Genomic DNA, 12,975 nt, shown 5'->3' with positions numbered 1-12,975 from the left:
GTGGCGCACGCCTTTAATCCCAGCACTCGGGGGAGGCAGAGGCAGGCGGATCTCTGTGAGTTCAAGGCCAGCCTGGTCTACAAGAGCTAGTTCCAGGACAGGAACCAAAAAGCTACAGAGAAACCCTGTCTCGAAAATCAAAAAAAAAAAAAAAAAACAACAACAACAACAACAAAAAACCAATACATTCTCTGGCATCTTTAGCAATCAGGTAGAAACATGTAGAAGAAGAGAAACTTGTTGGTTTCTGGCCACCTGGCTATCCTCGTTGCTCAGCCCCAAAATAATCACACAGAAGCCATAATATTTAAATTAAATATGTGTCACAGAAGAAAAAGAAACAACTCTTTAATGGTAGCTAGGTTGTCAGCATGATTGGAATAATGGGGATAATTGAGGGTAATGGGGAAGGGAAGCTGAAGAAAAAAAAACAAAACATACTGGTCTATGTGCCTCAATATGTCACAGAGAAATCTATTTCTTTATATGCTGGTGATAATTCTAAAAATTAAATATCAAGCTATAAAAACCTTTAATATAACACATGGAAAGAAAATATAAAATAATTTTACACTCCTTATCTCTGTGCCCCAATAGAAAAGCAATGAAGGATGCTCTGCCAATTATTTCAATTTTACCAGAGCAGGAAGGAAATAGTAAGGCTACTGTGATGGACTAGCTCAGCTGTAGCATTGGGACCCATGGGACAGGATCTCAGGAATAGGTGAGTAAGGAGTTGGCAAAGGATAAATAGACACAAGACTCAAATGAATTGCATCTGAATGCATCTTTGCTAGGCATGAGGTTCATCTTTTATACAGACAAGATTGCTTAACAGCATGTATTTTTTTTTCATGAGGTACATATTATTCTTAAAATCATTATATCAGATACATGAGAGTAAATTTTCATCAGACATGGAGTGAGTCTGCAGTTGGTCATGCTAGACATGACTTGGCATTAGTTTCAATATAAATCTTTATCTAGGCTATGAGTTCATGGCATTTTAATCTAAGGGCAAGTGATTGTGGTTAACAGTAACACAGTCTACAGTCTTTTTATATTTCTGCAATCTATGTAGAAGAACTTCTTCTTTACTTTCCCTTCTACATATGTCTAAATCCTTTTTTTTTGTTGTTTCTCAACACCTACTAATCTTCTTTTTTTTTGTTTTTTTTTTTGTTTTTTTCGAGACAGGGTTTCTCTGTGGCTTTGGAGCCTGTCCTGGAACTAGCTCTGTAGACCAGGCTGGTCTCGAACCCACAGAGATCCAGCTGCCTCTGCCTCCTGAGTGCTGGGATTAAAGGCGTGCGCCACCATCGCCTGGCCACTAGTAATCTTTATTTAATGAAAGAACTTGTGAAATGATGATTGTACACAATTATATCCATTTTAGTTCCTGGAACTGTAGATTGATAATAAAGTTCCATGTATACTGATGTCAAGGTAAGCCTTGTTTCAAACTATTACTTATTTACTTTTCCCAATTCGATAGATCATAATATTACCAAGTCAAGTAAAAATAACATCCAAAACTGATTCCCAAAAACCACAAGTGAAATGAAATGAAGAAGTCCGCACACTCTAGCACAACATTTTCCAGGTTGCAACAAATCGAGCAGGAACAATTCATCAGAAGGACCACCAATGAAAATGACAGAGTCTAAAAACACAGCACGAAGGAATAATAACAATAAAAATGAATAATAAGGTTTACAAAATTCTTCACATTAACCAAAGCTTCTGATAAACCTAGAAACATTTATTTAATCAAAAAAGCTGCAGCATAGTCACTGGCTAACTACCATACTAAAGAGCCAGGTATACCATTGAGCAGAAAACCACCAAACAAAAACTAAAGAAACATCTGAAAATTGTGTTTCATCAAATAAAAGAGATTTGGAAATGGAGATTATAACACAGAAACAGCCAGAAATATAGGAGCTGAAATGGACCATCATCCCCTGGAGGGACTCATCATATTCGTGCAGATAACAGGAAAAATACAGTCTTTGGGTGGTAAATTAAGTGATTCTCATCGAAAGGAACAAAATGAAATAAAACCTTCCCAAAAACTAATCTCAAAAAGTTACTGGCTTTTATCTCTCTCTTATATCCGTATCCCATTTTTGCTGAATCTGTCTTAATTGCTTAATTAAATTTGTCTTTTGTTCTTTATTTACTAAGCAGCAAATTAAACCTGGAAATCTTTTTTCCTTGAATATTAACCCATCTTCCTCCATTAGCATCATATACTCCTGTATATGGAAATGGCTCATCAGTAGACTCTGGAAACTTAAACATACTATCTTTTCTTCCATAAGAAACCAGATTCTATTTTTTTTAACATAAGCAGGCAATGCCAAAAGTGCAAGGGTTCCAATACAGGGAGCATGGCACAAACATACCTTCTCTATGGGCACTCTTTCTTGAAGCTTGTACCACATCTTACATGAGAGACCACACAGACTCCACAGGAGGTGGTGTGACAGGTTACAACTCAACTCCCCTATCTACCTGTACTGCAATTTTCAAAAAAGAAATGTCATTGATATTGGGGTTTTTATAGTATCTTCATATTCAAGGGGACAGGGTGTTCAGAAAAGAGGCACTTAGAATAATTAAGACATGAAAGCAGATTATTACTATGTATAAGGAGTGGAACAGCAAGAGAAGACAGAATATTGAAGACAGGAATAGATGAGAACAGAATAAGGCACACATAAGTATGAAAATGTTCCTAGAATGCCTATTATTTTGCATTGCAACTTAAGCATTAATAGAGGAGTATTGTTGTAACTTATACCCTAGCCTCCTCTGTCTTTCCTAGGAAAGCTCCAGATATACATCAAGCACTTCCTTGTCCCACCTTTCATCCCATCACTGAGAAAAAGGGGTAAAAACCTCTTTTTTGTCATATGGGCATAGTGTCCAATTGCTTAAATATTTTTCATGTATAAAACCAAAGGAGAATTGACAAAAATGAATGACTAGCAAGGCCAGGTTTCTTCCTTAATGTTGTGTCAGAAAGTCAACTACTCTCTCATGGAAGGCCACGTCTAAGAAAATTAAGTGAGAGGTATAAAAAGATATGATAAGTGGGAAATAAAGGGGATGATTGTTATGTTTTATTCAGCTTTGACTCAGTTTTAGTCAGTTTATGTTTGCAGTTAGTGACAGCTAGTACTGAGAGCCCTAACTCATCCAACTGCAAAAAATAGGAGACTATTGAGCATTCCTCCCTAAAATGAACTTCTCTATAACCATTTCCAGACAGAATAGATGATCAAATAAGTGATCATGTAAGAGTCAGAGAATGAAAAGGAATACTGGGAATATTAGTCATCTGTTCAGGATGTAACTGTTTTACCCATGTATTGGCACCATTGAGAGTCCTGGCCTCCAGCTGCTCGCCCTCTCTAGTGACCTTTTCTTGGCCTTCTGATTTGAGCTTCTGAATGCTGTCTCCAGCTCTGTTTCCTGAGCATGTGTTGCCTTGGCCTTGATTGAGGATTAAGCTATGAGGTTTTCTCCTGTTGGCCCACTTGACTGTGTTGAGTCTAAAAGCTTCCGTGGCGCTATTCAATAAAGGGCTTCTTTTATCAGTGACTAGAGGTGTGTCTCTGTCTGTGCTGTCTCTGTGAGTCTTTGTGTGTTTCAATCTCCAGGCCCTAGCCCAGCTCACGAACTGTACTGTGGCACGTAGTGGGCAGGCAGGCATTGTGCGCTGCACCCATGCACATACGATATCAGAGTTTGTCTGCATAAGTCCCACAGAACTCTGGGGACATCACCATTCCACTTGGATCAGGCAATAACTGTAAGGTCCCAAGGTTTATTGAAAAACTTATTAGCTGTTAGTCATTGATGGGCTATACGGAGGGTATATTTTGCAGTGCTGTATCCATTAGTAATTTGTTTTTATCAAAAAATAATCTTCCACTCGCATGATGGCATTTTACTGAAGTGTCAGATATCAAAAAAAGACTTGAGAATGTGTGTGCATGGATAGAGGTGCATCTGTGTGCATGGGTAGAGGTGCATCTGTGTGCATGGGTAGAGGCACTTTAAAGGGAATGGGAAAGATGGGAGATAGAAAATAATAAGTGAATATTATGGTACTTTGTTGTATGATCAACATATATGTGTCTGTATATACTCTAGAATAGGAAAAATTAGTTTTCTCTTGAAATATAAGAAATTTTAATAAACTGGTGGCTAGAAATAAGTAAACAATGATGCATTTCTAAGTGGCCAAGGGAATGCTTAATAAGTGATTAGACTGTGAGTGAATTTTTTTAAAAATAATTTTTCATGTAATGTCTTAAAGTACATGATGGAAATTATATTAATGTAAAGCTTTGTATTTGTCAGGATGCAATTCAGAGCTCTGAGAAATTTCTTGGGAAAAATAAATGTTCTGCTAATATATAAAAATCTTAAATGTTGTTATCAAATGAATATATGTGAAGTTTTTAATTTCTGCCCATTTAAGTGGATTGTTTCTGACTTTTAATTAAAGGAATGAAACTATAAAATTAAGTTACTCATGAGCTAGCAACATTGCTCAGCAGGTCAATGGGAAGTCTTTTGATTTAAGTATGAACCCACAGCCCATTGGGACAGGGAGAGGGGCAAAGCAATGACACAGGTTGTTCCAAAATCCTTTATATATTCAGTGTTCAGATATAAACATCACATATGCACATATCATAAAGAACAAGAGAAAAGTTAAAATAATAAGGCATACATGAAAAAGGAAACACAGTCAATGCTTTATGTTTATTTAATTTGGTTCTTACAATTTTGCTTCAACATGGATTGCAATAAATGGGTCTTCAGCACAGTGACTAATAGAAAATTGAGCAGTGCCATCGTTTTCAACATAGACTTTAATTCCAGTGCAATTGCCATCAATCTTGTCTCCAGAAACGACATCACAGTATGTTCCAGCAGGAAGACCAGTCTGCAACGTTATTAACAAAGGCCTGGGGGAAAAAAGGTATGTAACTTAAATTCAACCCTCTCAAATGCAAGAAGATCCATTATCAATAAAACAATAAATGTTTCAAGCTTGTCATATAGATCACTAAAGATTCAGAGTATCATTAAGCAAATCCCAATAACGAGACTGCAAGTGAAAAAGAAAGAGAATTCTCCAGACCAAAGATATTATTATAAATGTCTGTTAGTTTCATGGACTATGGTGACTGCTACCCATCAAAGAAAGCCAGAGAACCCAGTGATGCTCAGTAGTAAAGGGCTCCTCTGAGGACCATCATTCTTTCAAGTTTGTGCTCTGCTGGATTTAAACTGATGACTTCAAAATATGTTAAAAGCATCATTTTCTCCCAAAGTTATTAGATTACATGACACAATAAAGGATTTTTTTCTAGAATTAAACATTATCTAGGATTTATATGGATACATACAAATTTGTATTAGGAAATTGCATGCATAAAGTAATTCTGGTGTTCCTGAAATACCAGCCATGTGTTCTTTCAATAAATGATATACCTAAATTCCTTTGCTTTCAACCAATAAAATATGGAAAAATAATCTTGATCTGATAGGTAGCTGATTTTGTATTGAGGCATTTTACTGGCTTTCAAAGAGATTCTCTGAGTAAGTATTAATTTTTGATTGTTTGTGTGTTTGTTAGTTTTTTTTTTTTTGAGAGACAGAGTCTCTTTGAACATCCTTGGCTCCCCTAGAACACACTACAAAGATCAACTTGCCTCAAGTTCAAGAAAATATGGGTACCTCTACTTGTTGACATTAAAGACTTCGGCATCCACTCCTGTTATCTGAGCTAGACAACTACAGATGAGGGAACCATAGAGTAAGACTCAGATGAAAGAAGCACAGTGGAAGAAAAATAATGAACGTTTAAAAAAAAACACAGCAGCCCTTGAAGACACTCGTAGATAGATGCAAGTATACATGTATTTTTAAATATTTAAAAAACAGGAGATAGAACATTGAAGACTGTGTATAAGTACAATGAATAAAAAGTAAGTTATTTTCAAATATAGGTGGAAAGTACTCCGCTCCTAATATAAAACATTGTCTAATAATGTTAAAACTTATATTTACTACTTATATGCTTTGTCAAATGTGTCAAATGAACTTGTAAATATGAAGATATGCTACTGCCATTGTATGCTTTGTTCAAAGATCTCAAATACAAGATTTTATTTAAAGGAAAAATTATATGAGCAAATATTGATTTTCTTCTGTACACTGAATGTTTAATTTTTGGCATAAATTCATTGTCTAAAATTTTTTCACATGTAAAAGAGATAAGGAACAGAAAAATAAAAGAAAGATCTAAGCATATGAGTATATGAACCCAATTTTACTGATACTGACTTACCAGTCGTCATTGTTAAAGACAATGAATCCTTTGTTTCCTCTTCCAAAAGCTACTTGGTTGCTGCCATTATCCCACCAGTTTGACAAAGGCTGACCATTGACTACGTTTCTGAAGGCAACCATGTTCCTAAAGGCACAATATCATGTGAAATGCTGGTACCCTTAAAACTCAACAATTTAAAACAAAATGTTAAACAACTTTCTTATTAGACAAGGTCTGTGGGGTAATTCCCACCTTATTTGACGCCATCGATGTTCACAGACCCAGCCATTGCCACAAGTTGTGTCTGGATTAATGGTCACTTCCTTGGTTACTCCATTATCATTAGGTGGTCCAATCCAGTCATTCACATCCTTAATTATTAAAAGATTCAGGTTATTTGAATGCTTGGGTCTGCACAATTCTTTCCACTAGAGCAAACCCAAACCAAACTTATTATACTTCTTTCTTGGCAGGGTCTAATTTTAATCTAAGTCCTTCAGTGTTTTACAGACCTTCACTATGTCCTTCACTTCTGTGTAAATTCATGTTCTCTACTCAATTCAAAATGACAGTAGCAATTCTTAAACATTTCACTTTCTATCAAAGGAGTAGCTTCTAAAAACCACTAAAAGCTCTTCATTGTCACCTAACATCAAGACAATTGGAGCCAAACACTGGCATTAGAGAACAGACTTCAGTCACTTCCTAAGAAGTCTCCTTTGTTATGCATTGCATGAAAGTGCCTCGGGTTTTCATAAAACAGGGGAATAGTTGTTGGCTACTCAAAAAATTTAAGGACATATATGAAAAGACTTTTAATATAACAATTTCTAAATTAAAATTATTTGATTTCTTACTACTTGCTGGTAAAATGTGGTTATAAAATAACCTGACTTTCCTTATTGAGCTTAACAAAGTATACATGCATATTTAAAGATGTCTAAATTGTAAATATATTAATGAAAAAGAAAAAGAGATCATTCCATGCCTGAAGGTTCTTCAGGAATAGAACAAATTTAAATAAAAACAGAAGCAAACTCATTTCAAAAGGAAAATAGGAAAAACTGTCTTTCTGATATCTAAAGAAGAAACATTTATATTTTATAGTTGATGTTTCTCTATAATTCTAGATTCCTGTATTGAAACAGAAAACTTCACATAGTCATTCAGATGGTCTTAATTTCTAGACTAATTTTGAAATTTCTTAAGCTTTTGTACCTAATCAACAATACATATCTAACCAACAGCATATAATATTTGTAATTCTTAGATTAATTTTAATTTTTTTCTGTTTAGGCACCTAAATAACGACTCATATTGCTTATAATTCTATAAACACATATTGTTTATTGACTCCCTAGAAAATCATTGTGGTGTAATTTTCATAATTTCTATCTATTATATTCCTTAATTTCCCTAAAATCAGCTACCATCTTTTTCCACAAAAAAAGTAAAAGTATCATAATATGCTAACATTGCTTTAGAAAAAAATTGAAATTCTATTCAATGCTAGAAAACATTATCCCCCGTTAACTTTTATGGTCGGATTTTATCAGGAACAGCTATTTTCATTCTGTACTTTCTCCTATTTAAATTACTACTTTTCCAATCACGTAGATTTGCAATGTCCTTACTGTATAAAAACTTGGTAAATAAATAATTAATAATTAGTATCATATGCTTTAACTTCACGTGAAATTAAACCAGAACCTCTTGCTTTTCTAGATTAAGATGTACATTGAAGAACTTCAAGACATACTTGTCCGTTCTGGATGTTTCTTTCCCAATAATAACTTGACATCACTCGTGTGAATCCATAAGGATGAGCCAACATAAATCCAACTGCCATTTTATACATTCTGAAAGTTTAAAAATGGTATTAAAGCAGAAGTATATAATGTAATGCCATCATTAAAAGCAGGTTACGAAACAGTAAAGAATGTTCTCCCACCTAGCATCCCAGAAGGTCAGGATGGATGCTCCTCCAGCACCATGTCCTCGCTGATTATCATGGTTGTCCACAAACACAAGGGCTCTGTCAGTAGGCACAAAACCCCAATCTTCTCCCCAATTCCTACATAAAACAAGCAAGTTATTATTTCACAATGTTTAGATTAACTTTACATATTGCATCCTCAGTTGTCTAAATAAATGGCAATTCCATTTTAAATCTCTGTTATAGGCACATATAAACATATATATAAATATATGTATGAAATTATTTTCTATGATTATATATCCTCATTTAGGGGTTACAGTATAACCTTTTTGTTCTTAAAATATTTATTTTCTTTAGATTTTTTCACTGTATTGTATTTCTATGGACATAAAACGCAAAATATCCATTTGTCGTTATATAGAGTAGTATTCTGCAGTGCAATCATCATAAAATCACTCAAATTTTTCAATTACTTTTTTGATATAAAATATGTAAACTTCATAATTGACCACATTGTAAATATCACTTATGAATACAGCTATTTTGTAATAATAACCTACCTTTAATAGACCATAGTAAAACATTCCTGAAATGTAATGGATTTACTACAAACAGGATTTTTGTATTTCCAGGGCTACCTTGTGATTGACATAACAAATGGAAATGAAAATTGGGTGGAGTTTAGAACCACTCATAATTATTTAAATGGGAATAGTTGAGGCTATAACTTATTCGTATCAAATGGCATGAAATCTGATATCTCAAATGAAGAAATGGTGTATATTTACTTTAAATAGGCCATCTTCTCTCCATCCCACTTGCGGATAACTGTGCCAAGTTTTGCTCCATACTTGAATTCTGTCACACGACCATTTTGAAAGTACTCACTACTTGTAACTGCCTCGCCACCCAGATCAATGACCTAGGAGATACATTAGGTCAGCTGTAATTGTTAATATAAATTTAGAGCGTATTATCTAAATATAATGTCATTCAGAAATCCTTATGTCACTATATTGAAAGACAGGGTCAATTTTCATCCTCCAGGCTGGCTGACACAGGGAAAAATTAATTAGTTCACACTGATATAATGCTTGCTGTCAAGTGAGAATTAGAAGTGTTTATGAACTCAATAGTTTTTCCAAGGAAACAGAGCTTCAAAGCCTTATCCCCAGAAAACGTAAAATAATATTATCGCCATGCAGAAAACTTCATCAATTTGTTTAAACTTTTACAAACTTGATACCATGAGATGAATCTTAAACTCTGAAAGATTGGCTTGAGGCAAAAACCATTATGATTGGTCTGTCTTTTAAAATGGTATCTGAAGAGTTAGAAAATGAATTAATGAAGTGTGCACTAACTTGGAACCTGCTGTGGTAAAGAACTAAGCATGCTACCTATGAATAGCTGCAATCCTATTAATAAACAATACAATTCTACAGGGTATAACAGACTGAGATATTAACCAGCATTATATTTTTTATGCTTAATAAAATCTCCTAGCTACTATGTGATTTACGAAATGATAACATTTAAGAAAAAGTCTATGTGGGCTCAACACTATACAAAAAATATAGAAAAAATTATAAGCAACTGAGGAAATTGAAAGATGGATATCAGAGATGACCATATCAATTGGTTGTCTAGTACTAATATATAAATATATTATTAGCAATATAGACTATATCAATTATATTTAAGAACATATATTCATATATACATATACATATATCCAAATATTCTTAAATATAAAATGTTTAATATGTTTAATAATATTAAGGAACATGTGTATATACATATAAGTTATTTCAGAACATATGGATATGAGTATATATGCTCATATTCTATTAAATATAAATATATGCATATATAAGTGCACACACACACATATATACAAATATGTGTGTGTGTGTGTGTGTGTGTGCAATAACAAATGGTCAAGGGAAATTCTACAAACTTTAAAAAATATATGCAATCATTTATGGATGAGTATAGAGGAAGGAAAGGGAACAGAAAAACATTGCAATTAAATTATAATTTTTAAATGAATATGTATGTTCTTTTACCTCTTGAAAAATGAAAGGTCTGCTTCCTGGCGAAAACCATGTTGTGTTTAAATTATGTAGTTTATCCAAAATTTCCTTTATGTCTCCAGGCCACATGTGCTTAGCAGCATCAAGTCTGAACCCTGCTACACCGATGTCGATGAGACGGTTCATGTAGTCAGCCACCTTGCCACGAACATAATCTTTCTCAAGTGCAAGATCCAGAAGGCCAGACAGACGACAATTTCTGACCTATTTTTTAAATGATTAATGTATGTAAAAAGTCATGCATTGTTTTTTAATTCATTTCTTTCTTCAGTTCCTCTTTCAATTATAAGTGGATATTTTCATATTGTCTTACTTAGAACATAGGATATTGCCTTTCCTCAGAACATGAGAACATAAGAAGTACTGATGTTTTATTTTGGACAGAGATTTTAAAATATATTCTGTGGTATATAAAGTAAATATCAGATAAGATTGATAAATATTTTATCTGGTTAATTCTTTTTATTTCTCTCTCTACCACTGTTTTCTTTAATGTCTCCATCCCTTCTCCCTCTCCTCTCTATCCATTCTGCAATGTTTATACAATTGATAAAACCATGCTTTTAAATTTTTCAGACGATGTCACCAAAGAGCATGTGTCTATTTTATTATTGACTTTTGCTCTATACTTAGAAAATAATACAAAAAAATCTAGCACATTTTTCCATTTCAATTTTTCAAGTTTTCTATCATAGTGACCTCTCTTTCTATGGAATCTCAATATGTCTAGTGTTAATTTATAAATTGATTGTGCACTTTGAGATACCTAGATGCTTCTTTATTCTGATTAATATTTCTTTTATTACCTCATAAGCATCATGGTAGTTATAAATAACTCGGTTGCATTTTTCATCATTAAAATCCAAAGCAGAATATGGAACTCCTGGGAATTCCCTGTTATTGGCATTGTAGTAAGTTCCACAGGTACTGCTTGTCCCTGCACCACGGTCTGAGCCACACATGTGGTTAATAACTGCATCCACATAAATACGGACCTGGAGAAGAAAAGTGCTTGCTTCAGATAGACTCAGGAATCTAGTTTCAATGGCAAATTCATAACATGCTAGAAAATCTCCAAAATATTTCTTCTGATTCCTTATAGATTCATTTGAATAAAGAGAGTCAAGTAGAAAAGGAAATTAAGATGAAATGAGATCAACAATAGTCCTTACATTTAGAGAAGAATATAGAAATCTTAAATGGAGCTAAACACAAACTATTGCAATTATAAACAAAAAATCCATTTTTGAGAAAGAAAAATAGTATAAAATGAGAGTATTGTGTTTCAAATTTTGCAGGATCACTAGAAGATCTTAGATTACAATATCTGTTATGTGTCTGAAGAACTAAGGTAATTAGATATATATTTTAGGAGAAAATAGATACTTATCATTAAAAATAATCATGGGAAAGCAAACCCAAGAAGTTGGGAAAAAACAGAATCATATAAAATGATTTAATCCTCACATATGTCACAAAGTCTAACAGAAATTTGTTAAGTATTTTTAGTTATTAATTTTAAAAGTGAACATTTTGCTGTATTAAAGAATTTTAAAGGTAACAATAAGACAGAAATAAATTTTGAATAATAGATAAAAATGCAAAGTAAGATTTCTGAGACTTAAATTCTTCTAGTCAACCAAAAAGAACTTGAAACAAAAAGAAATATTTTATATAAAATGACTGTATAGAAAATGTGACTTCACTTACACCAGCATTGTTGCACCTCTTCACCATGTCCCTGAATTCATCTTTATTTCCAGACCTTGTGCATATTTCGTAGCTAATTGGTTGGTATCTTTCCCACCATGGCCTTGGTGGATCATTAACCACAATGTTTTCATTGGGTGGAGAGACCTACAAATAGAACTACTAGTTCTATTAGTGCTGGATAAAGCTTCCTTTCATAATTCGATCTTGTAGAATCCAGTGTAATTTTTCACCCTGAGCCCATTAACAACAACCTGAAAATATGGAAGGACATTACAGTGTTCCCACTTACAGACCCAACATTTAAGTAAAAAGAAGTTGTCGCCAGCAAAATGTTTTCTTCCACAGGAAAGTTATGGGTGAAAATAAATTATCCTCCAAACTCACTGTTACTAGAATACACTTTTATGTGAGCACAGTAAACTCTTCATTTAAATTTTAAACAAATCTTACCTGAACCCCTCCGAATCCCTTAGGACCTAAGTATCGCTCACATTCCTTGGCAATATCAACCCAGCGCCACTCAAACAGGTGGACGATAGAAGTCCGTCCATATTGAGTGTGTGGGTCATACTGAGCCCAGCAGAACCCAAGAAAGGAAAGCAACAGGAAGAACTTCATTTTGCTTTAAAGTTGTCAGAGTTCTCTCTAGTGCCTCTTTATATTCTGAAAGAGGTACATTTTGCAAAGTAAATGTTCAAGAATAAATATTTAGAGTACAAGCTATAATCTGAACAAGATTAGCAGCAATGGTGTGAGCAGCTGAAGGATATTCAGAAACTCCCATGGAGAATAAACTTAATGTTTTTTAAGGTCAAGTATTATTTGACTGGTATTACATCTTGTTTGTTATGTCCTTCAATAATACATTG

At 33.8% G+C, this 12,975-nt stretch overlaps 1 protein-coding gene across 3 annotated transcripts; it reads right to left on the bottom strand.

Moving 5' to 3' along the window:
* Positions 1–4,798: 4,798 nt before the first annotated feature.
* LOC121447558 (pancreatic alpha-amylase-like) lies at positions 4,799–12,724 on the bottom strand. 3 transcript variants are annotated; one of them, XM_041650871.1, is made up of 10 exons: positions 12,557–12,724; positions 12,104–12,250; positions 11,200–11,388; positions 10,367–10,597; positions 9,086–9,219; positions 8,310–8,432; positions 8,118–8,217; positions 6,611–6,729; positions 6,377–6,502; positions 4,799–4,988 (listed from the first exon to the last, which is right to left on the bottom strand). In XM_041650871.1, exons 1-10 carry the CDS (start codon positions 12,722–12,724, stop codon positions 4,799–4,801), a joined length of 1,527 nt encoding a protein of 508 aa, XP_041506805.1. The 3 variants fall into 3 exon arrangements, with proteins under 3 accessions (XP_041506805.1, XP_041506814.1, XP_041506822.1); XM_041650880.1 differs by having other exon boundaries at positions 10,532–10,597; XM_041650888.1 differs by lacking the exon at positions 10,367–10,597.
* Positions 12,725–12,975: the final 251 nt, after the last annotated feature.

This window comes from Microtus oregoni, unplaced genomic scaffold (genome assembly GCF_018167655.1).
Source record: "Microtus oregoni isolate MIOR12 unplaced genomic scaffold, Mior012 000000F_ref0000247, whole genome shotgun sequence".
NCBI classification, from domain to species: domain Eukaryota; kingdom Metazoa; phylum Chordata; class Mammalia; order Rodentia; family Cricetidae; genus Microtus; species Microtus oregoni.
Note: the sequence above shows the minus strand (reverse complement) of the source record. Positions and strands in the feature narration are given on the sequence as shown.

Excerpts from the sequence above, each read along its gene's own strand:
- LOC121447558 (XM_041650871.1), bottom strand. The coding sequence starts at position 12,724 with ATGAAGTTCTTCCTGTTGCTTTCCTTTCTTGGGTTCTGCTGGGCTCAG. Across the intron at positions 11,389-12,103 it reads AGAGGTGCAACAATGCTGGT|GTCCGTATTTATGTGGATGC; the intron begins GTAAGTGAAGTC and ends TTTCTTCTCCAG. Across the intron at positions 6,730-8,117 it reads GAAACATCCAGAACGGACAA|GATGTGAATGACTGGATTGG; the intron begins GTATGTCTTGAA and ends TTAATAATTAAG.